We start from the raw sequence: 26,232 nt of genomic DNA on the forward strand, positions 1-26,232 counted from the left end.
CTACGTAGGTATGAGGGGAGAGTTGGTTAAGGTAAATTGGGAAACTACATTAAAAGGTATGACGGTAGAAAAACAATGGCTAGCATTTTAAAAATTAATACATAATTTACAACAAACATACATTCATTTAGGGAACAAAAACCCCACAGGAATTGTGATCCAACCATGGCCAACAAGAGAAGTTAAAGACGGTATTAGGTCAAAGAAAGATTCTTATAATGTTGCCAAAAAGAGCAGTAAGCCTGGGGATTGGGAAGATTTTAGAATTCAGCAAAGGATGACCAAGAAATTGATAAAGAAAGGGTAAATAGAATATGAGAGTAAACTAGCAAGAGACAAAATAACAGACTGCAAAAGCTTCTATAGGTATATAAAAAGGAAAAGATTAGCAAAAGTAAATGTGGGTCCCCTACAGGCTGAGACAGGAGATATAATGGGGAACAATGAAATTGCAGGGAAATTAACGCATACTTTTTGTCTATCTTCACAGAAAAAATGCAAAAAACTTGCCGGAACTACTGAAGAACCAAGGGTCTAGCGAGAATGAGGAACTAAAAAAAATTAGTATTAGTAAAAAAATGGTACTGGAGAAATTAATGGGACTGAAAGCCAATAAATCTCCTGGACCTGATGGCCTACATCCTAGGGTATTGAAAAGGGTAACTGTAGAAATAGTGGATGCATTAATTGCCATCTTGCAAAATTCCATAGATTCTAGAATGGTTCCCGTGGATTGGAAGATAGCAAATGTAACTGGGCTATCTAAGAACAGAGGGAGAGAGAAAATGGGGAACTACAGATCAGTTAGCCTGACATCAGTCATAGGGAAAATGCTAGATTTCATTATTAAGCACATGGTAACAGGCACATAGAAAATAATAAGATTAGGCAGAGTCAATACGGCTTTAGGAAAGGGAAATCATGTTTGACAAATCTGTTAAGAGTTTTTTGAGGTTGTAACTAACAGAATAGATAAGGGGAAACGAGTGGGTGTGTATTTGGAGTTTCAGAAGGCATTCGATCAGGTGCCACATGCGATAATTAAATTATGGCTCATGGGATTGGGGGTAATGTACTAGCATGGATTGCGGATTGGTTAACGGACAGAAAACAGAGAGTAGGAATAAATGGTTGATTTTCAGGTTGGCTGGCTGTATCTGGTGGGGTACCAATTGTGCTTGAGCCTCAGCAATTCACAATATATATCAATGATTTGGATGAGAGGACTAAATGTTATATATCCAAATTTGCTGATTATAGAAAGCTAGGTGGGACCGCAAGTTGTGAGGAGGATGCAAAGAGGCTTCAAGGGGATATACAGGCAGGCTAAGTGAGTGGGCAAGAACATGGTAAATGGAATATAATGTTGGTAACTGTGAAGATACTCACTTTGGTAGGAAAAATAGAAAAGCAGAGTATTTTTTAAATGCTGAGAGAAGTTGGTGTTCAGAGGGACCTGGGTGCCCTCATACAAAAATCACTGTAAGTTAACTTGCAGGTATAGCAATCAATTAAGAGAGCAAATGGTATGTTGGCCTTAATTACAAAATGATTTAAGTATAAGAGTAAACGCGTCAGTGTAATTATATAGGATCCTTGTGAGACCACATCTGGAATATTGTGTACAATTTTGATCTCCTTACCTGAGGAAGGATGTACTTGCCATAGTGAGTGCAATGAAGGTTCACCAGAATGGTTCTTGGGATGAGAGAATTGCCCCATGAGGAGAGATTGAGTAGTCTACAGTTTAGAAAAGTGAGAGTCAATCTCTTTGAAACATGCAAAATTCTTACAGGGCTTGATAGGGTAAATGCAGGGAGGATATTTCTCCAGGCTAGGGAGTCTAGAATAAGGGATCAGCAATTTAGGACTGAGATGAGGAGAAATTTCTTCACTCTGATGGTGATGAATCTTTGGAATTCTCTGCCCCAGAGGGCAATGGAAGTTCAGTCTTTGTGTATATTCAAGACAGACATCGGTACATTTCGATGCTGATGTCGATGGCAGACTGGATCATTGGAGATGTCCAGCTGTGTCATAAGAACATAGGAACAGGATTAGGCCATTTGGCCCATCGAGCCTGCTCCACCATTTAATAAGATCATGGCTGATCTGATCATGGACTCAGTTCACTTCCCTGCCTGCTAAGGGAATCAAAGGATATGGTAATAATGCAGGGAAGTGGAGTTGAGGTAGAAGATCAGCCATGATCTCATTGAATAGCGGAGCAAGCTCGCGGGGCCAAATGGCCTACTCCTGCTCCTAGTTCTATGTTCTTATGGTGACAGTAAGTAACAGGATAGGTCAAGCCGAACTGCAGGTGTACAGGTACAACCAAGGGGTCAATCTACCCAGTGACCAGAGGACACATGACTTATGAAGATGGGTTGAGTAGGTTGGGCCTATACACATTGGAGTTCAGAAGAATGAGAGGTGATCTTATCTAAACCTATAAGATAATGAGGGGTCTCAACAAGGTGGGTGCAGAAAGGATATTTTCACTGATAGGGGAAACTAAAACTAGGGGACATAGTCTCAGAACAAGGGGCCACCCATTTAAAACTGAGATGAGGAGGAGTTTCTTCTCTCTGAGGGGTGTAAATCTATGGAATTCTCTGCCCCAGAGAGTTGTGGAGGCTGGGTCATTGAATATATTTAAGGCAGAGATAGACAGATTTTTGAGCTATAAGGGTGTAAAGGGAAGTGGAGCTGAGTCCATGATCAGATCAACCATAATCTTATTGAACGGCAGAGCAGGCTCCTATTTTTTATGTTCTTATGACATCGCCAATGATCCAGTCCGCCATCGACGTCAGCATCGCGTTGGATCAATTGCTAAAAATGGTTCCTCGTTGGTTAACTGACAAAAATGGAAAAGAAATGCTATAGCTCGTTATGAAATAGTCTGTGTCCGGTTCTATGCTGAGATGCAGCTCCCCACCTCCCATTATATGAAGAGAGTTCGACGTGATCTAACCGAGCACTTTGAACCTCATTGATGCCAAGATAGAAACAGTCTATAATTTATCGAGAGCCGAAATGTGGAAGGAGAAAGATCTGGCTATTGCTATTTATCTGTGTGTCTTCCATCTCTTTTGTCACCTCTCCTCAACCCCTCTGCCCCCTTCTCCCTCTCTATCTCTTTGGGGGGGGGGGGTTGTTCCTTTTTCTGATCAGCCAGCTCTCTCTGTGACAGTCATCCACTTTCTATCCGTCTGTCCCTCTCTATCTTTCCTCCTTTCTCTCTTTGGTCTCTCCCTGGCGTGTGGCCACTCCCTCTCAAACGCAGCCATACCAGGCCACAGTCCCTCAAAAAGGCAAAGTCAGGGCCGTGAGGGATCTTCTTATTCGTTAATGGAATAAGGACATCGCTGGCAAGGCCAACATTCATTGCCCATCCCTAATTGCCCGTGAGAAGATGGTGGTGAGCCACCTCCTTGAACAGCTGCAGTCCGTTTAGTGAATATACTCCCACAATGCTGTTAGATAGGGAGTTACAAGATTGTGAACCAGCGACCATGAAGGAACGGTGATATATTTCCCAGTCAGGGCGGTGTGTAACTTGGAGGGGAACTTGGAGGTGATGGTGTTCCTATGCGCCTGCTGCCCTTGACCTTCTATTTGCTGGAAGCCTTGGCGAGTTTCTGCAACTTGTAGATGGTACACACTGCAGCCACGGTGCGCCGGTGGAATGTCACCAAATAGACAAAAACAGGTTTGTTAAAACATATAAACAGCAACCAACAGCAATCCCAGCCGCTCAGATCAGGTGTAACTGCGTGGGCTCTGGGTTGTAACGGTCCACATTAAGGACACAAATGAGATAATAACAAGGCATTGTTGTGTGTATTGTACCACATTGTAATGCCAGAGTCCAGGAGAGTTTGGAGGGAACATGATGAATGGTCTGAGAATAATTGTATTATGGGCAGGAGGTTAAGACTGACCAATGGCTGTGCTCCTGGAAGTGCAAATACGTCCCGCTCATACAGCTGTGTGGGGCAGAAGAAACAGACAGAAGGGCGGATATAGAATGACAGACTTTCCAATCTGCTGTCCATTCGATTACAACCACGGACCGCGACCTCTGCTGCAGACCCGGGATCACAGGATGGGGAAAATAGCAACCATCGCAAAGAAATGAAGGGACACCTGATCAGTGGACTCCTGGTAAACTAGGGGAGTGAGTAGGAGCTGGAACTCCAAATAGAGACATACTAATGATTAAAAAGGGTTAGATTCCAGAACTTAATGTTCATAGAGTTAAACATGTGAGGCTAAGGACACAGGAGTTAAACTGTGAGTAAATCCTTGATGGTTGTGACTGCTCCCGTGAGACCCGCAGTGGATCCCAGCAGAGGATCCGGCTGTAGATCCCCACAGACCATGTAGGGAGTGCAAGATACTGAAGGATTCTATCATGGCTCTTTAAAGAGAGGAAACATCCCCGATAAACCATTATACACAAAGGTATAGTCCCAGAGATTCAGAACACATGGGAACAGCTCTTGTAGTCTGTCCACAAGTGAATGAGACCTTGAGGTCCGGTATCGATTGATAGAAATTCAGCGCCAGGATCAATTGCTCTGAGACCCTCTTCCCCGAATTCACTGATCTTCGGTCACTCTGAGCAAAGCCGAGCCTCTCCCCGCCATGGCCGGTGATTCCGGCAGGAAATAGTTTGTAAAGTTAGCTTATACCTCACCTGGGAGTGCGTGATCCTTACATGTACCGGGATTTCTGTCCCGTATTCATACCATGCTGTACATTGTGTGTTTCATTTGATGATGTCAGTGGAGCTGCAGGCTGCTTTGGCCACATGCTGTATCTGAGTTCGTTCTGCTTGATGAACGACTACACAGAGAAATTTACACTGTATCTAACTCCTGTCTATCTGCTCTGGAAGATTTTGATGTGACTGTGTTGAGCGAGCTTGACTCTATCTGAAACGTGCTGTTTCTGTCCTGGGAGTGTTTTATGGGGCAGTGTAGAGGCAGCTTTTCGCTGTATCTAGCCCGTGCTGTACCTGCCCTGGGAGTGTTTTATGGAGCAGTGTCGAGGGAGCTTTACTCTGTATCTGAAACGTGCTTTTTCTCACCTGGGAGTGTTTGATGAGGCATTGTAGAGGGAGCTTTACTCTGTATCTGAAACGTGCTGTTTTTCACCTGGGAGTGTTTTATGAGGCAGTGTAGAGGGAGCTTTTCGCTGTATCTAGTCCGTGCTGTGCATGCTCTGGGAGTGTTTGTTAGGAGTTTATAGAGGGACCTTTACCTGACCTGGGAGGGTTTCACGGGATAGATTAAAGGGAGCTTTACTCAGTATCTATCTTGACTTGACGTGTGAGTGTTTTATGGCCACTTTAAACATGCTTTACACTGTATCTAATACATACTGTATCTGACCTGGGAAGTATAAATATGCTTTACACTGTATGTAAGCCAAGCTGTACGTGACCTGGCTGTGTTTGAAGGGACAGTGTAGATCAGTGATGGGCAAAATACGGCCCGTGGGCCATATCCGGCCCGCTGGATGGGACAGAAATAGAACGCGAGCCGGAGCTCGAGCTGTACATTCGTCTATCCATTTTCATTTGTCATGGATCAGAGAACCGAACTGCAGCCAAGGAAAAACAACAGTAATACTTAATTCAAATTAATAATTCGCAAAATCGATTCTCCCCAGCACGATTAAAAGGATCCGTTCCGTGAGTCTGGGCCCCAATGGCGGACGTGCCTACCCAGAATGCACTGCGTACTAGAATATGCCCTATACATTTTAGAGTGCAGTCATGACTGCTCATCTCCACAGATCTTTTACCGAAGAAAGTGACCGGCGCTGCATCTTTCCTCTCCCTGTATCCAGAGTATGACGGCAGGGGAGTTCTCATCTGTCACCAATTGGGCCGGCATTAGTAATCTTTGCAGAGGGACATAAGGATGCCTGAGGTGGGGAATTGAAGCTGACACAGGCTCTAAAGAGGCTACAGTTCTATTTCACAGCACTGATTTACAGAGACCAGAAGATACCACAACATTTTCAAATTTTTATCTTTGATTCATTTCTAGGCGGTATCGAATTCATGTTGTGTATCTAAGATAGCATCTGACTATTATCTGAATTTATGTTTATGCAATGTTCTTGTTTATCAAATATTCCATCGAATTCTTTTCCGCACACGGTCCCTTTAAATTTGCTGCTCGGCCACTAGGCAGCTGCACATGCGCAGTGTCTCTTCCAGCGGCAGGAGCTGGGGAGCAGCCTGCGCGGGACCGCACGATTGTTGCTGACCGTGCGGCCACGCACCTCAGGACCAACATTGGTGGGCGGCCCTCAACAGCTCAACAAAACTTGTTAAGTGGCTTTCAGCCCATATAATTGCCCAGCCCAGGTCTAGGTGATGGAAGCCATGGCAAGTTACTGCATCTTGTAGATGGTACACACTGCAGCCACGGTGTACCAGTGCAATGTTAACAAATATAAACAGCAATCCCAGCTGCCCAGATCAGGTGTAACTGCCGGCTATTCTGGGTTGTAACGGTCCACATTAAGGACACACATGAGATAATAACAAGGCATTGTTGTGTGTATTGTACCACATTGTAATGCCAGAGTCCCGGAGAGTTTGGGCGGAACTTAATGAATGGTCTGAGAATAATTGTGTTATAGGCAGGAGGGTAACACTGACCAATGGCTGTGCTCCTGGAAGTGTAAATACATCCCGCTCTTACAGCTGTGCGGTGCAGAGGAAATAGGCAGAAGGGCGGATATAGAATGACAGACTTTCCAATCTGGTGTCCATTCCATTATAACCACGTACCGCGACCTCTGCTGCAGACCCGGGGATCACAGGATGGGAAAATAACAACCATCGCAAAGAAATGAAGGCACACCTGATCAGTGAACTCCTGGTAAACTAGGGGAGTGAGTAGGAGCTGGAACTCCAAATAGAGAAATATCACTGATTAAAAAGGGTTAGGTTCCAGAACTTACTGATCATAGACTTAAACCTGTGGGGCTGAGGGCTCAGGAGTAAAACTGTGAGTAATGCCTTGCTGGTGTGACTACTCCCGTGAGATAACGCACTGGATCCCAGCAGAGGATCCGTCTGCAGATCCCCACAGACCATGTAGGGAGTGCAAGGCACTGAAGGATTCTATCACAGCTCTTTAAAGAGAGGAAACATTCCTGACAGACCATTATACACAAAGGGATAGTCCCAGAGATTCGGAACACATGGGAACAGCTCTTGGAGTCTGTCCACAGCTGAATTGGATCTTGAGGTCCGGTGTCGCTTGGTGGAAATTCAGCACCAGGATGAAGGGGCCGCCCATTTAAAACGGAGATAAGGAGAAATTTCTTCTCTCAGGGGCTTGTAAATCTGTGGAATTCGCTGCCTCAGAGAGCTGTGGAAGCTGGGACATTGAATAAATTTAAGACAGAAATAAACAGTTTCTTAAACGATAAGGGAATAAAGGGTTATGGGGAGCGGGCAATGAAGTGGACCCGAGTCCATGATCGAATTAAATGGCGGAGCAAGCTCGAGAGGCCGTATGGCCTACTCCTGTTCCTATTTCTTGTTATGTAAGATTGGTCTTTCCTGACCGCTGGGCCTCTGTACTTGCCTCAGACTGGCGCGGCTCTCTCGCGCCCTCTCCTGGCCCGCTGTATAATGTATGATTGCTGGTTGAGGGCCTTTCTTTAGTCTGCTCACCACATCCTCCCAACCTGACACCGCCGACTCAATGCCCATTTTATTATATTGTTTGGATTGCCGGAAAGCACACAATGGTTTGTTCTGAGTTTTATCGATTCACTGAACATTGGACCCTATAGGTTCTCGTGAATGACTTGGACAGGTTTCATCATGACATGTAATCGACCAATAAAACTGGAGCTGATGGTTTTTTTTTTTAACTCCCAGGCGAGGTTTCAGTGTCAACTCATTCTTGCCACTGGACCAAGACCTAACTCTATCAAGCCCATGTGGTGGCTGGTGTGCAACGGCACCACATGTTAAAAAATCCATGCAGAGGCATCTTCCACCCTTCAGCATGTGGTTCAGGACGTGGAATATTAGGTCCTTCATTGAAACACTTGTGAACTCATTCCTTTTTGGCATGGTAGCAAGTCATCCTCGATACGAGGGACCGCCTATGATGATGATGATAGCCTTCCCTAAATGCATTACCTCACACTTCTCCAGATTGAATTCCATTTGCCACTGTTCTGCCCACCAGACCAATCCCTTGCTATCTTCTTGCAGTCTGCAGATTTCTTCTTCTTTATAACTGCACAGTCAATTTTTATAACACCTGCAATCTTTTTAATCATACCCCCGCCATTCACGTCTAAGTCATTGATATAAAACTCAAAAAGCAAGGGACCAAGTTCTGGGAAGATCATGGGGATGGAGGAGATTTCATAGATAGGGCAGGGGTGGCCATATGGAGGGATTTGAACATGAGAATGAGAATTTTATAATCTAGAGATTGCTGGACAGAGAGCCAATGTAGTTCAATGGACAGTGACGTGTGAAAGGGACTTGGTGCGAGTTAAGTTATGGGCAGCAGAGTTTGGGTGAGTAAGTTTTTGCAGGGAGCAAGATGGGAATCGGGACAGGACAACATTGGATTGGTCCCGCCTGGAAGGGACAAAAGCCTGGAAGATTTTAGTGGCAGAAGGGGCGGAGCATGGAGAGGGAGCTATGCTGAACCTGCCCTGGGAGTGTTTGATGGGACAGTGCAGAGGGAGTTTTGCTCTGTACCTAACCGGTGCTGTACCTGCCCTGGGAGTGTTTGATAGGATAGTGTGGCGGGTGGGAAGGAGGGAAAGAGGGCAGGAGGGAAGAAAGGAATGAAGGAAGGGAATGGGAGGGAAAAAAAATAAAGGAAAGCAGGAAAGAAATAAAGAAAGAAAGGCTCTTCATGTTTTTGTGAATGAGTTGAAAAGAACAGGTTAGTTTCTCACAACACCCAACCTCCTGTTCTCACTCCTTTACTCATTGAGAGAACAGCTTAAAATAAAAGATGTATCTTTCTGTATTTCTCCCATCCCCAGAATGCCCATGCTCACTGATCTTCTCCTCCTCCTCCTCCTCCTCCTCTCCCCATCTCTTTCCCAGATGCGAGCTCAGAGTATCCGCTAGACTCCCGCCGCTGTCTCCAGATTTTTCAGGAAGGGCATGGAACTGAAGTGTGATGTCACGGGCCCCAGTAACCTTGACATGTCCTGGTACAGACAGGGCCCGGGGAGGGAGTGGGACTGAAGTGTGATGACACGGGTCCCAGTAACCCTGACATATCCTGGTACAGGCAGGACCCAGAGAGGAGCTGTAGTTGATGTTTTACTCACTAACTGTACCAAGTGTGAATCCAGAGGGGACAGTGGACAGTTTTACCGCCGAGCGACCGAGTGGCAACGAGTTGAAGCTTAAGTGCTCCAGCCTGTGGGCGGAGCAGTCGGCCATGTATTACTGTGGCTGGAGTCTGCACAGTGAGTCTAAGAGATGGAGGGGCTCGACACAAACCCCAGAGGGGCAGAGAGCACCTGTGGGACATAAAATCTCATGGTGCCTCGTCCTGTTGGGTTTATTCTGCAGAGCGAATGTGTTTTGACCAGAAGGGATATAAAAGTGAATAAAAATGAGAAATTAGGTTTTAAAAAAGGCAATGGAAAAGGTGCAAAGAATGATTAAGTTAGATGTAGAGAAGAACGATAGAACGAAAGGAAGGTTAGAAAGGAAGATAGAAAGATCGATAGAAAGAATAAAAAGAACAATTGAAATAAATAAATTAAGAAAGATAGAAAGAATGATATGTAAGGAAAGAAGGCAGAGAAAAAAAGGATAGAAAGAATGAAAGAAAGACAGAAAGGAAGAAAGAAAGAACGAATGAAAGAAGAAAGAAAGGGAGAAAGAATGTAAGAAACAAGGGAAGAATGATAGAAAGGAGGAGGCCATTCAGTTCCCTCGAGTCTGTTACTTAGGAACAGGAAAAGCCCATTAAGCCCCCTTGGGACCATATGCACAGGAACCGGAGGAGGCCCATTCAGCCCCTCAAGTCTGTCACCCGGGAACAAGAGGAGGCCCATTCAGCCCCTTGAGTCTGTTGCATAGAAATAGGAGAAGGCCCATTCAGCCCCTCGAGCCTGTTACATCGGAACAAGAGGAGGTTATTCAGCCCCTCAAACCTGCTCTGCCAGCCATTGAGATCATGGTTGACATGTTGATCTTCATTCTATCTGACCGCATTTGCACCATGTCCTTAGATACCCTTACCAAACAAATATCTGTCAATCTCAGTCTCAAAGGCTCCAACTGACCCCAGCCTGAACAGACTGTTGAAGGAGAGTGTTCCATATTTACACTACCATTGTGTGAAGAAGTGTTTTTTGATGCAGCGCCTGAACGACCTAACTCTAATTTTAAGGTTATGCCCTCTTCTACTGGACCAGAAGTAGTAGTTTCTCTCTATCTACCCAATCAACTTATTTTAACATTAAAAAACTCAGTCAGTTCACCATTGAATCTTCTATACTTAAGGTAATATAGGCCAGGTTTTTGAAATCTGTCCTCATAATTTAACCCTCTGAGCCCCGGGTATTAGTCTGATGAATCTGCCCTGCACCCCATCCAAGTCTATTACATCTTTCCTGAGATGTGCTTTCCAGAACTCAGTACTCTAGATAGAGTCTAACTAAGGCTCCATCTGCCACAAGCAAAACGTCTTGCCCATTGTATTCCAGATTCCTCGAGATAAAGGACAACATTCCTTTAGCCTGTTTGATTTATTTTTTCCCTGTTTACCGGCATTTAGTAATTTATTTACCTGAGCACTTAAAAGCCCTTCCTCCTCCACAGTTCCTAGCTTCCCACTATTTAGAAAATACTCTGATCTATCTTTATTAGGTCCAAAGTGGATGACCTCGCTCTTGCCCACATTAAATTCCTCCTTCTGCTGTTTTGACCGCTCACTTAATCGCTCTATGTTTCCTTCGCTGCAATATGTCTTAATGCAATTATATAGGGCTCTGGTGAGATCACACCTGGAGCATTGTGGACAGTTTTGGTCTCCTTACCTAAGGAAAGACATACTTAAGAACATAAGAATTAGGAGCAGGAGTAGGCCATTCGAACCCTCGATCCTGCTCCACCATTCAATGAGATCATGGCTGATTTTCTACCTCAACTCCACTTTCCTGCATTGTCCCCATATCCCTTGATTCCCTTAATATTCAAAAATATATCGATCTCTATCTTGAAGGTACTAAAAGACAAGAGCCTCCACAGCTCTGGGATAGAGAATTCCAAAGATTCACCATCCTGAGTAAAGAAGTTTCTCCTCATCTCAGTCCTGATTGGAAGACCCCTTATCCTGAGACTGTGACCCCTGGTTCTAGACTCCCCAGCCAGAAGAAACATCCACCTTGTATCTACCCTGTCAAGTCCTGTAAAAATGTTGTATGCTTTAATGAGATCAGCTCTCATTCTTCTAAACTATAGAGAATATAGGCCTAGTCTACTCAATCACTCCTCAGAGGACAATCCACTCATGCCAGGAATCAGTCTGGTGCATTCCCTCTATGTTAAGTATACCCTTCGGTAAGACCAAAACTGTACACAATACTCCAGGTGCAGTCTCACCAGGGCCCTATAAAGTTGCAATAAGAGGTCTTTACTCTTATACGCAAATCCTCCTGCAATAAAGACCAACATACTATTTCCTTTCTTAATTGTACCTGCATGTTAACTTTGTGATTCGTGTACAAGGACACCCAGGTCCCTCTGAACACCAACATTTCCTAATCTCTCGCCATTTAAAATATACTCTGCTTTTCTATTTTTCCTACAAAAGTGAATAACTTCACATTTCTCTGCATTATATTCCATTTGCCATGTTCTTGTCCATTCACGTAGCCTGTCTATATCCCCTTGAAGCCTCTTTGTACCCTCCTCACAACTTGCATTCCCACCTAGCTTTGTATCATCAGCAAACTTGGATATATAACATTTAGTCCCCTCATCTAAATCGCTGATATATATTGTGAATAGCTGTGGCCCAAGCATCGATCCTTGTGGTACCCCACTAGTTTTGGCCTGGCAACCTGAAAATGACCCGTTTATTCCTACTCTCCGTTTTATGTCCCTTTACCAATCCTCAATCCATGCTAGTATGTTATCCCCAATCCCATGAGCCCTAATTTTATTTAATAACCTTGTGTGGCACCTTATCGAAAGTCATTGCTTTTCTATCATCATACCTTTTAATGGAGTTTCCCAATCTACCTTAACCAACTCCCCCCTCATAACTACATAGTTTCCTTGTTTTAGATTTTAGAGCCTAGTTTCAGAGTTAACTAAGTCACTTTCAAATTTAATGTAAAATTCTATCATATTATGATCACTCTTGCCTATGGGCCCCTTTACTACAAGGTTATTAATTAACCCTTTCTTATTGCACAATACTAGATCTAAGATAAACTGTTCTCTAGTTTGTTCCTCAACATACTGATCTAGAAAACTACCTTGTATACCGTCCATTAATTCGTCCTCCACACTATTACTGCAAATTTGGTTTCCCCAGTCTATATGCAGATTAAAGTCCCCCATGATTATTGTATTACCTTTGTTACAAGCACCTCTAATTTCCTGATTCATACTGTGCCCTATAGTACCACTACGGTTTGGGGGCCTATAAACAACTCCCACCAATGTTTTCAGCTCCTTGCTGTTTCTTAGCTCCACCCAAACTGATTCTACTTCTGGATTTCCCGAGCCAAGATCCTTTCCCTCTGCTGTCTTTATCCCATCCTTTATTATCAGGGCTACCCCTCCTTTTCCATTTGGCTATCTCTTCTAAAAGTTGCAAGTCCTGGAATATTTAGTTCCCAACTGTGGTCACTTTGCAACCATGTCTCTGTAATGGCTATTAAATCAAACCTATTAATTTCTATCTGCTATTAATTCGTCTATTCCGTTGTGAATATTTCATGCATTCAGATATATAGTGTCTTTAGATTCAACTTTTTTCTATTTTTCTCCGATGTCACCTTAGTAAGTAATGCCCTATTACCTTTGTTACTCTCTCTGTCCCTTCCTGACCCACTCTGCTTATTGCTACCCAAAACTCTGCTCTGCTCTAGAGCCTTGACATTTCTCTTGCTGCCTTTTCTCCGTATCTAAACCATGCTTATACTTTCCTGAATTCTCCCCCCACCCACTTCATTAGCTTAAAGCTCTGTGTAATGCCCTAGTTATTTGATTTGCCAGGACACTGGTTCCAGCCCAGATCAAGTGGAGCCCATCCCAACGGAACAGCTCCCTCTTTGCCCAGTACTGGTGCCAGTGCCCCATAAAGCAACACCTCTGCCTCCCACACCACTCTTTGAGCCACACATTTAACATTCTAATCTGCTTATCCCTGTAACAATTGGTGTGTGGCTCAGGTAACAATCCAGAGATTATTACTATTGAGGTTCAGTTTTTTCATTTGGACTCCAACTCCTCAAACTCTTTCAGCAGAACCCCATTCCTAGTTTTATCTATGTCATTCATTCCTACGTGGCCCATGAAAACTGGATCCTCTCCTTCCCATTCTGTTGGGGCTCAAATTTCCATATTGCCGATTTTTAGCGGTGGTGAAGTGTTACGGTCGATTTTTTTGTGCCTGATTACGACAAAAATAAGTTGCAACTTTTGCCGTTTTAAATTTTGAATTTGGCGCGATGCAGATTGTCCTAAAGCTCTGTCGGTGGAGCCCAAGATCCGAGCTGAAAAATGGAGGCAGCCTTCTGTACATGCACCAAATACAAATCCCCTTTTCCACATGACGCGTGTGCCTGCGCTTGCACAGTACACTTCCTGGTCTGCATTCAGCCGTTTTTAAACAGACAATTGTGTGTGAGAACTTGCTTGTGAGGAGAAAAATCAGAGCTGCAATATGGGATCAGGGGACAAGGACCAAGAATTTCCTACCAGAAGAAGTCGAAGCCTTGGTTTCTGTCATTGTGGGCCGATGGCACGAGCTTCAGAACAAAGGTCAAGTTAAAATAAAGCCAAAAGAAATGAACAAATGCTGGGACAAAGTTGCAGAAGATTTCTGTGGAATAGTGACCACCCTGATGACCAGCCAGCAGTGTAGAAAGTGGCAGGACCTTGGCCAAGCAATTGGTGTAAGTAATATTTTCATTTATGCACTGGAATTACAATTGTAAGCGTGACCATGTGTGTGTGCCACCCACCACAGCAGACAGACCTCTCTCTAAAAAGTTATTTTTGTCTTTGTAGAGGAAGGTGGCACATAACAGAGAGCAAAATCGAACTGGAGGAGGTCCGGCAAATCTGCACCCACTGACACCCCTGGAAGCGAGGGTCGCTGGTATGATTGGTGCTGGCTCTAGAAGGTCAACAAGCTGGGCCCAGACACCAGAGAGAGGGTAAGTCCTGCAAATTCCACAGTCTGGCTTGGTGAAATGTTGAGTACTGCACGGGTTAGCCATGCTTCAGTTCATGGGATATACTCTGTCAGCAACGCTTCAGTTTATGCAACATGCTTTCATTCATCGTGCTCCTTCAAATGAGCCTGCGCTGTGTGACCCTACTCATGCCACCCTGCCCTCTCTCCTGCTACTAACCCATTGTCTTGTCTGTTATATTTTGCAGAAGTTGCGCCCATCCCTGAGGAAGCACAACCTGATGCCGCAGATCAGTCAGACACAGAGGACCCTGAACATGATCATGTCTTTCATGCCTAGCTTCCAGAGGAAGAGCAGGACGAGGATGAGCAGGGGGGTGAGGGGGGAGGGGGAAGCCCCCAATCGTGACACTGTCACACTGAATCTGGAGGAGGTAGTACCACCCATTGATGTGTCAGCCCCTTTCCAGACTGCTACGAGTGATGTGACATTTCATGGTGTCCCACATTGAGAGGTTGTGGGTCCCAGTGAGTTACAACAAGCCACACCCAGGATGAGGAGGGGAAGGAGAGCTCGACAGTGCTCTCCTGAAATGCAGGATGCAACAGACATGGTTCAGCTCATGGCAATGAGTAGGGAGTGCATTGATATTACCCGATCACGCCTGGAAACCATCAGTGGGGTGGGTGATGAGATAGCGGGACTGTCGGCAGAAGTAATAGCACTCTAGCGCGAAATGGGAACACTGTCGGGGCACATTAGGGAGGGAATGTCACAGGTAGTTGATACGCTTTTGAGGCGGATTAGGGAGGGGATATCGGAGGTAGCTGCTGCAGTAAGGGAACACACCCAGGCTGTCATTGCCCCGCGGCAATTGACAGAATCAACTGCTGCCACTCCCATTCCAAACTCCAGACCAACCTCAGGCAGTGTGTCGGTTCATCCACACGCAGAGGAAGAGCTGAAGAGACCCAAGTCGGGCCTTCCACATTGCTGTCTGTCCATCCCCACCAACAGGAAATGCACATTCCCCAAGATGCTCGAAAAAAGCAGCTTAGTACCGGCGGGAGAATGCCTGCACCACCACCTCCAGCCAAGGGTGGAGTCAACAAGGGCAAGTCTTAGAATAAGGGGAGGAGAGATGGCTGCAGCTAAAGTGTGTTTGCTGCTGTTGTTGTTATGTTATTGTTATTTAACTGATCTCAATTGAAAAGTTTTTTCTAAGTGATGTAAATTTACAAGTGATCTTAACTGAAAAGTTTAAAATTTGATACAAAAATATTTTTATTAAAGTTAAGTACAAGTGTAAACATTTTTAACGAATGTAATTCTTTTTTCAATTAAAGCAGAATCACTAACATTACTTCTTCAATTAACACAACACAACATTATGGAACATGTCCAAACAGTAAACATGGTCAATTATGAAACGTGCCGCTGAGCCTTCTTGTAGCAAAGGGTTCAAGGATTAGCTGCTGACAGAAGGTTCGAGCAATAGTAAAAGGTGCACGGTACCCACCCCCACCGTCATCCTGGGGGTTGAGGTACTTGCATGGTTTCCTCCACCTCCTCCTCGTATCAGCCTGTTCGTCATCATCCTCATCCCCTCTCGCCTGAGGTGGCTCTTCTACTTCCAGTTGCTGTTGCCTCATGATGGCCAAGTTGTGCAGCATGCAGCACATGACAGTGAACTGACCGACAGTCTCAGGGGCATATTACAGGTAACCTCCAGAGTGATCCAGGCATCGGAAACACTGCTTCAGTATGCCAATGGTCCTTTCAATGACGCTGCGCGTTATGTGGGACATGTAGAGACGCTCGGCTTCTGTCCGGGTTACGCATGGGGTGGTGGGGTAAGGGTGATCAGGCAGGTGACGTGGCCGTACCCTTTGCCCCCAGCAGCCAGCTCTGACCTTGTGGCTGCTGCTGAAAAATGGCAGATTATAGCGCTCTCACGCAGCAGGAAAGCATCATGGGTGCTCCCTGGGCATCTGGCATCAACTGCCATGATGAGCTGGGTGTTCAGTGAGTGGAACCTTTTTTTGTTCTTGTACATCACGGAATCATCCAAAAGTGCTCGCAAGGCAATATGTGTACCGTCAATGCAACCCTGTACCTTGGGGAAACCAGCAATCCTGGAGAAGCCCACAGCCCTGTCACGCATTGCCTGGGCGGTCATAGGGAACTTGATGTAGTCGTTCCTGCAGGCATACAGTGCAGCAGTCACCTGCTGAATGCAGATGTGTTTGATGTTGAGAGATGGAGCATACATTCCCAGTTGATGCCAGAGCCAGAGACATAGAAGGCAGTAACCTTCACTTCTACAGAGAATACAGTCCTCCTCAGGCTTCGAGGCTGCAGGTTTGCCTTGATTAATTCGCAGATCTGTTATGACCTTCCTTTCGAAAATGCAGCCTTCTGATGCAGTCTGCCTCACTCAGGTGCAGGTATGAACGCCTCTCTCTCTCTCTATACCCGATTTGGGTAAGGTCTCCTGGCCATCATCCGCCGTGCTCTCTGGTTCCTGATGTGATGCCGTCGTATCACTCGTCTCCTCTGCATCACCATGATGCAGAAGGCTATTACTGAGTAAGGCATTGTTAATATTGCCCACATTATTTGTTCTAAGTTTGAAACGCAATGCAAATAGTAGCAGAAAGCACTCACACCTTCTTCCCTCTAAGGTTAATGCCCTAGTCATGGACCACACCCTGGTCTGCGCATGCACAACACTAGGCTCGGTTTCTATGGTGATGCAAAGCTCACAAGGCAGACATTTGGGACACAAAATATACATTATAATGGTGACTGGGGGCAATATTTAATATTTTTCATTGTTGCTGTGCAAAGAAATGTTTCAGTGCCGTCTCCGATGCTCACCGGGCTCGAGGCACACAGGGTCGGAACATCGGCCAGCAGCATCGATCCCTCGGCCGGACACAGGAGCTTGGGGCTCGGCTTCCACCCCTCGGGCTTCTTTTGAAGCCAAGTGCCAAGCTCCTGTGTCCAGCCAAGGGAGCTATGCTGCCGGCCGGCACTCTGAACCTCGAGCCCGGTGAGGGGAGGTTCGGTGGTGGGGTGGAACTTGGTCAAAAGTCACAATTTTCACTTAGACTTTCAAATAAATGTAGTTTCTCCCTTTTCACTCTCCAAAATGAACATGTATCATGCATTCATTTTGTGTAATTAATGCCTCCTTCACTTCCTCCAAAACCTCGGCTAAAAACAATGGCGTCTTATCTGCACCGATTTTGTTATGTGACTGATTTTGTTAAAAGCCCAGAAGGTTTTTCAGCGCGGTCCACTACACCATCTTAAAAGAAATCATGGTTGGCCAAACTCGCTTAAATGGCAAGAAATGGTACAGCCGGCTGGTTACGCCCCCAGTGACATCAAAAAATCGTAGCATTAAAAAAAAATCGTACCCAAGTGATTTACGATGGCGCAGAAACTTTGAGGAAACTTGAAGATTTTAGTTTGCTCAAAAAAAACAGCACAGAATGGTGGGGAAAATTGAGCCCCAAGTTCTGACTCTGAGCTGCCCCAGGGAGGGGGCCATGTGCGATGTCCCTGTGGGGTACAGTATGTTCAGTATCTGACTCTGAGCTGCCCCAGGGAGGGGACTGTGAGTGATGTCCCTGTGGGGGTGCAGTATGTTCAGTATCTGACCCTGAGCTGCCCCAGGGAGGGGGGCAGTGTGCGATGTCCCTGTGGGGGGCAGTATGTTCAGTGTCTGACCCTGAGCTGCCCTCATTCCTCCTGCTCTCGGGGGCAGTCACTCTCCTCTCAGTCAGAGTTAGTTGGAGAGACAGCGCCATCTACTGGACACCGGCGGTATTTCAAGGCACATCATCTCCAGCTCCATCCCAGAGAAATCCCAAACCAATCTGCAGATTCAATTCATTTTATCAATGGTTCAAGAAAGTTTAGCTCCATTTGTTGCAGTTTTCAGTATTTGAAGAAAACCGTTTAAACAGTGAAATATGGATGCAAACAAAATCAACATGATTTTATCTGACCCTTTTCCCGTTTATTAATTGGTCAAATATCCAGAATATTAAACTCCAGTCCAGTTATAGGGGGAATCAGTATTTGCAGAAAGAAACCCCAACTGTCAGAAAGGATACGATTCAGGCTGGAATAAAAGTAGAATCCAATCCTTCCAGTCACTTGTGAACTCGCTGGTGTGTCAGCAGGTTGGATGAGGTTGTGAATCCCTTCCCACACACTGAGCAGGTGAACGGTCTCTCCCCAGTGTGAACTCGCTGGTGTGTCAGCAGGTTGGATGAGGTTGTGAATCCCTTCCCACACACGGAGCAGGTGAATGGTCTCTCCCCAGTGTGAACTCGCTGGTGTGCCAGCAGGTTAGATGACACAGTGAATCCCTTCCCACACATGGAGCAGGTGAATGGCCTCTCCCCGCTGTGAACTCGCTGGTGTATCAGCTGGTTGGATGAACAAGTGAAGCCCTTCCCACACTTGGAGCAAGTGAACGGCCTCTCCCCAGTGTGAACTCGCTGGTGTGTCAGCAGGTTGCATTTCAAAGTGAATCCCTTCCCACACACTGAGCAGGTGAACGGCCTCTCCCCGGTGTGACTGCGCCGATGAACTTCCAGATCAGACGGGTAATTGAATCTCTTTCCACAGTCCCCACATTCCCACGGTTTATCTGTGGTGCGAGTGTTCTTGTGTCTCTCCAGGTTGGATGATAAGTTGAAGCCTCGTCCACACACAACACATGAATGGTTTCTCCCCGCTGTGAATGGTGCAATGTTTTTTCAGTCTGTGTAACTGGTTAAAGCTCTTTCCACAGGCAGTGCACTGGAACACTCTCACTCGGGTGTGTGTGTCTTGGTGCTTTTCCAGTCACACTGATGTTTGAAATCTGTTCCCACACTCAGAACAGACAAACATTTCTCCTTCAATATTCAAAGGCCGATGATATTCAGGTCCTGATGAATCGAATGATTCAGTCAGATCTTGATGTGATGTTTGGTTTGAGTTTCCTGTCTGCAAATGCTGCCCTTCTAATACCCTGGAAAAGGAGTTTACAAAAATAATTACGTCAAGTACAGGACAGAAATTCAGAACAGACAATTCTAGATTCCATGGAACATTCTTTCCTGTCTTGTTCCTCCAGAGCTGTAAATCCCTGTCCCATACACTCTCCGTACTCACTGTTCTGAAATTCAAACACATCGCACGTCTGAAGACAGCTCCACTTCCAGTTTTCACCACCAACTCTGTCTGTGTTCAGTTCTACACTCACTGGTTCCCCTCCCTCCCCTGAAGGTGCTGACTCTGGCTGGGTTCAGTTCTATACTCACTGGTTCCCCTCCCTCCCCTGAAGTCGGCATCTCAATGCCCGGCCCACAATTGTGACTGAATTACTGCCAATAAAAGGGAATTATTGATCTACATCACCATTAATCTATACCTATATATCCGACCAGAGTGAAGGAGGAATAGGAGGCAGCCGCTGCTGACGGGGTGATTTGGAGATTAGATTTAAAGGGAGGGAGTGCGAGTGAGATTGAGCCGAGCGAGGTGGCGACTGGAGTCCAGCACGGCCGGAGAGAGGGCGATAAAGCCCCGAAGCTGCAAACACCGGTAGTTCAGGTTATTATTCCCAGTTTGCGGCGTACACCAATTGTTTATGAAGCCTCCCTGTCCATCTGTCGGACTGCAAGAGCAAGATTGATTATCAAAGATGTTATTTGGCTATTATGTAGGCCCTGAGCTGGCTAAACAGAAGGTATGCTTAAAACTGCACATACGCATACAGCCACAAGATGACCACACGTTGAAGGTATGCTTAAAACTGCACGTACACAAGATGATCACTCGTTGACCTCAGGCTCAAGGGTGCAAGATAATCTAAGGTGAGTGACACTTGGAAGGAGGGAACAAATGGGTATTTGATCATGCGTTGGTACAATCAACCACGTCACTGTTAAGGTCTGTCCATGTGCTAAACCCTGTATAATTAAGGTGCAATTTGAACAGCTCGTTGGAGATCCTTTCTCAGGGGCTGAGAAGTGAGATGCTCCCCCTTCACATGTTGGAATTAAAGTAATTGAAACTTATCCAAGGTGTTCGTCTGTTGAATCCGGGCTTGTTGAGGAGAAGGGCGATTCTCCCCATCAACTGGCGTATTCGGCAGGATACAGTCTCGCTAGCCCGAAAATGATGTGGCAGCTGTTGGAGTGAGTACGTTTTCAATACCACCTACAAGTTAGAGCTGTTACACTCTTTACGGGAAAGGAGGAAACCTGTAGAAAGAACAAATAAATGAGCCACGGGGAGGACGAAGACCAAGGAATAAGTATGACTTGGGGTATGAGTAGGCTCTAACACGGTCACAACTGGGGTGCGGTACTAACGAACAAGTATCGGTCAGGAGACGCGATGGAGGTACAAGAGTAGCCCACTAAGAGAAAGGTAGCCCCTTAGCAATCTTAGAAATGGCCGGCGAATATGACTGGGGACCCGAGGGATCTATAGGGAAAATGCTAGCAGATAAAAACATGAAACTAATTGAGGGAATGATGAAAAAGGGATGGCAACGAGACGACTCACCGGAGAGGCAGGCAAAATGGTGGGAGTGCCAGCCAAGAAATAAAGGGGACCGGGCTCATACGGTAGTATTAGCTGCTATCGGGAACAAAATAAAGAGATGGAACGAAAGGATCAGGTAATATAGGAAAGATGTGATTGCACTGGAAAGGGTGCAGAGGAGATTTACAAGAATGTTGCCTGGACTGGAGAATTTTGGCTGTGCAGAAAGATTCGAGAGGCTGGGTCTCTTTTCTTTGGAATAGAGGGAGGCCTGAGGGGAGACTTTATTGAGGTGTATAAAATTAGGTGGGGCCTAGATAGAGTGATAGGAAGATCCTGTTTCCTTGGGAAGAGAGGTCAACAACCAAAGAGCATAGGTTTAAAGTAATTGAAGGGAGGTTTAGAGGAGATGTGATAGGGATCAGAAATTGAAAATTGATTTAAGGAATAATGGATAAATAGTTATGACTGAATCAAAAGGAGAAAAGGGAAGATCATGTTTCTTTCTGACTGTTCGTGTTTTCCTTTGACGTTTCAGTAAAGTTTTAGGAAAACATGTGCGATTGTTCCTTTGTTTGGCTGTGGCCCCTCCCCCTTTTCAAAGTGGCATTGGGAAGTTTAATATTGGAGTTACTGAGGTTAATTAACCTATTAAAAACCAGACTTTTATTATGGCCATGATCAAATTCTGGTTGATGTAACTTGTGTGAAGAGTCTTTAGTTCTGGACATAAGGCATTTCACATTAATGATTGGTATGGTTTAAAAAAAATTCTGACCAATGTGTAACTGGGGAGAAAAGGATGAAATACTATTATGTATAAAGATGTTTTTCTGAATGTTTATTTTGAGAATAAAAATGCGGAGACTTTATAAAAGTAACATTCTTAACTGGAGAGTTTAAACTGAAAAAGGCTGCAGGCTGAAGTCGACAATGATTAATGGTGTCTGTGTTTGTCAGCTTTCGAAACAAAGGAAGTTAACTCTTTCACAGGCAGCTGTGAACTGTTTTAACTCAGTGGGTGATACCTTTTGAATATTGGAAATCTTAATTTGAAGAGAATCACCAGAGATTCTGTGCGTTATTTTGTTTTAAGTAGATGACCATCGGAAAGAAGCGATGTTGTTTAAAGGGGTGAGTGGATTATTCCTGAGGGGTCAGGAGGGCACACCACTGTAAGCGACTACATCTGAGAATAAATCTCAGAAGTGGGATTCGTCCTCTCCAGGGGAATGAGGAAGAAGGGGTGCCTAATGGGATACCTCCACCTAATCAGGTACAGTATGATCCAAAGGGAAGTGGACAGGACACGGGAGCTAGAAAAATCTCCTCGGGTCCCAGATTTGGAACTACCTCCTGTCCACAGACATACCTCGCAAACCCCGCCACTTCACAATGTAGTAAGAGACATATCGTGAATGGTAGAAGTAAGGACAGACGAGGGTATAGGATAGGGGTACATTTACAGTGGCATGGTAATCATACCACTATAACCGTCCATTATATCAAGGACGGGAGCGCAGTTGTACAAGCAGTAGAGTTTTAAAAAAGACTCATCCAAAGGCTCCTTCTCCAACGAATAAACAGATTTGTGGGAAAAGCGAATTGTTCGTCATAAACACATCCCAGGGCCAACGGTAATCTCAACTCAGGTGATATTGTACCATGATGTGCATCACAAAGTGGTACCTGTAATATTGAATCTTTGAACCCAGACCTATTGTTGAGTGTTAATTTTAAATACTCCATACAATAGGCATCACGAATAGGATCTGAAGCGGGCGGCGGACACCGGATGATGGAAGCCATGTCAAAGGCGTGAATAAGTTTAAATTACCATGCAGTTAGGACAAAGGGCAGAAATCTGTCTGATGTCAGTTGCCTGAGAGATCCGAATCTGCAGGTCTGGCCGAGACTTCAAGTAGTTAGCGGAAGATCCCAGGTGAAACAATTGCGATCGGTTATATAGAAGCGTGTCTGTGTAACGTTGCGATTGATAATTGATAAGTTTGCAAGTAACGGTCTCACTCGTGAGGAATAAGTAAGGGACGTACTGCTGACAACCTATAGCCATGGGAAGTGAGAAACTCGAGTGGGGACCAGGGATCCCTGACACGTTACCTAGCAGACAAAAATTGAAAACTTATTGAAATAATGATTAAACAAAATTGGAACCAGATGACCCACCCGCTGAACAAAGAAAATGGTGGGAGTCGGAAAAGAAACAAAAAAGGAGGAAACCCTCGTTTTAATCACTCACGCGTATTATCAATTAAGTAAATGGACCAGGCTATTGACGGAGAAAATGATGAAATAAACTGATAGTAGATGTGATGAAGACAGCATCCATCAGGACACATAAAAAGGAACAACTGCCAGCAGTCCCCATCAATTAGAAACAGTGGGGTACACCCGAAGTCTGTTATAACTGCAACAGACTGACAAACATGGTGGAAATGTAGAGAGAGAGGCTCTTTGTAATGCAAGAAATGAGGGGTCGAAGTTAGTTGCTCCGGTGACTTTTTTTTTTTAAAAAGCAGGAAGCAATTCTAAAAGGAGATATTTAGTGGGAATCCAAACCATGAAGTGTAGGCATATAGCAACAAAAAGTGCTAAAAACTACAAAGGCAACAGATTATAAAACAAACATTAAATGGTACGACACTGAAAAGTGTAGAGGAACAAAGGGGCCTTGGAGTATAGGTCCACAAACCCCTGAAGCAAGCAGGCTAGGTAGATAAGGTGATTAAAGAAGGCATATGGAATACTTGCCTTTATTAGTCGAGGTATGGAATACACGGAGCAGAGACGTCAGACTTGAACTGTAGAAAACTCTAGTTGGGTCACCACATTACAGGAAAGGGATGGGTAGATATGCCGCCCCGGATTTTTATGAAATTAAGGGCGACCCCAAACCGGACCACCGGACTCACGCCATTCAAACTAATGACAAGAAGGGCAATGAGATTACCTGAGGTTCTAGTGACGGGGAGTGATGGCGTCGGACCCTACCGGGACCCAGTAAGGAGATTTGTGATGGAATTATGTAAACAATTACATGATCTGAAGGCACATGCCAGGGATCAGCAAGTGATCAAGGACTTGGAAACTGGCACCAAGGAACAAAAGGCTCAGATACTACAGGTTGGGAGCAAGGTAATGGTAAAAATAAACCCCAAAAAGCCAGGATTCTCACCAAAATGGACAGGCCCTCACCAGGTAATAATGGTAAGCGATGTGTGCGTGGCAATAGATGGAACCGGACGGTGGAAACATTGGACAGTTAGAACATTGTGTAACATGAGACCCTAACTGACCGGTGACATGTTGTGTTTTATCGGACCTTAGTCCTAGTAGGAGGAATAATGGGTAACCCCATCTTATACCACGACCCAGCAGTAAGTTGCCCAGACAGCTATCAAGGAAATATTTCCACTACAAACTCAATCTTTTGCGGAAAATGCCAAAGGGGGCGACTTGAAGTGGAATGGACAAGCCTGGATAAAGGACACTCATGGCAGAACCAATCATGGACATGCATGAATAGCATGAATGCAAGGAAATACATGCAAGTGTGTGTGGGTAAGATGTAACCTCACCAGGGAGGCAGAGGGGACTACCCCCATACCCATCAGGGAATCACAATGCGGTAATGGTTCCTTATAGGGAATGTTCGTGTGTAAGATAGAGATCCCAACCACCACAAAAGCCCCAACCACAACGACCCCAGAACCCCCAAGATGCCCAAACATGACACGGGGCAAGTGGAGGGTTAGTAATAAAAAGAACTAAAGACAAAATCCATTTCAGGGTACGCCAAAGGGTAATTACGGTATTATTAAATCTAACGAACATAACTGTTCCACTGTTTTGCGGTAAGAAAACTATAAGCTTATATAAAAACCTAACCCCCCATGAGCCCTCGAGGGGCCCGAATCCAAGTTATGAAGTTCAGCATAAAAAAGCTGAACAAAAACGGGAAAGGCGGAAGGAGAAAGAGGGGAATATTAGAAATGGTGGGAGCAGGATATGTGGTGGGTGTTGCGACAGTTAATACAATAGATCTTCAAACAATAGAAGAGCAGGTCATCACCCTCACACAGACCTTAAAAGGACTGCTGGAAAGGGGAGATGATAAGAAAATGCAGGCCCAGCTAGGGGATGGGGTGGAATGGGAAATGCGACAGGTTGCCCATACATTGCGGGACCATGCAAAAACAATACATTTGGTAAACCAGGCTGGACAAACTATGAGTAAAAGAATGGCAGCCGAGATAGTTTGTGCAGGATATGGGGCTTGAATGCTCAATGCGGTAGAACATAACCTAGAACAACTCCAGAATGGAGGAGTGCCGGATTGGATAATCAATGATGTATTTGCTGAATGGGCAAGAATGATACCCAAGCCTGTGAGGCCCGGAGGAATAGCCATGCCTGGGTCCCTTAGAACAGGTGTGTAACCTGACATCAGAATATAATAGGGTTTGTGTTATCAATACCACAATACGACGTGACAAAGGGAAACACATTGTACCAAGTAAGCAATGTAGGAGAAATAAGGAATCAGACCCGTGTGAGGTATCACAAATTGCACCAGTACATAATTAAAAAGGGAAACAATACCAAAGGTATCTATATTAATGATTGTTATAAGAATAATCAAGTTGTTTTATGCTGAGAGCACCCAGACCTCGATAACAACGACTGTGGATATGGCCAAACAGAAGGATGTGTGTTGAGTGTCACACCGCTAACACTGGACTCTGAAACGACCTCAGCCTCACTAGAAAAGAGAGGATGGTGTGTGAGCACCACGGCAGTCAACATGACTGTGGGGGGAGTTACCCACTGCCCTATCACGACCAACGACTTCTGTTTTGTGCCAAAATTCGTCGTCGATATTCAGGGAGATATCATATATCCGGAATTGAAAGGAGAGTCCGTCAATGGGACGGCGGTGGACACTATCAAAGCAGGGTATAAAGGTTTCGAGGAACCACAAGGACGACATATACCCAGACTTAGTGAAGAACAAACTAAGTTGGAACAGGACATCTATGAACAACGGCAGAAGTACATCATCCTGATGAAGAAGATTGACAAACTCCAGAAGGACACTAAAGAAATGTTGGCAAACCAACCCTGGTATGCCAGGCTTTGGAACTTTGGACTAAATGTGCAGGTACACCCCTGGATAAGAATAATATCCCATGTATTGGTGATTGTGCAATGTGTGGTTTTAATGGTTGAATTATGTTGGAG

At 45.1% G+C, this 26,232-nt stretch overlaps 2 protein-coding genes across 2 annotated transcripts in view; one reads left to right on the forward strand and one right to left on the reverse strand.

The window, feature by feature from the left end:
- LOC139273791 (gastrula zinc finger protein XlCGF71.1-like) overlaps positions 1–22,752 on the forward strand; it is a 74,518-nt gene extending 51,766 nt beyond the window's left edge. Inside the window, exon 3 of the mRNA XM_070890888.1 lies at positions 22,727–22,752. The gene's annotated coding sequence lies outside the window, so the exon portion shown is untranslated. The remainder of the gene's footprint in view (positions 1–22,726) is intronic.
- Positions 15,723–19,184, reverse strand: LOC139274168 (zinc finger protein 239-like; the record flags this gene model as incomplete). Its single annotated transcript, XM_070891206.1, has 1 exon — positions 15,723–19,184. A coding segment is annotated over one exon (606 nt), but the record flags the coding sequence as incomplete, so codon positions are not given.
- Positions 22,753–26,232: the final 3,480 nt, after the last annotated feature.

This window comes from Pristiophorus japonicus, chromosome 9, assembly GCF_044704955.1.
Source record: "Pristiophorus japonicus isolate sPriJap1 chromosome 9, sPriJap1.hap1, whole genome shotgun sequence".
Taxonomy (NCBI): domain Eukaryota; kingdom Metazoa; phylum Chordata; class Chondrichthyes; family Pristiophoridae; genus Pristiophorus; species Pristiophorus japonicus.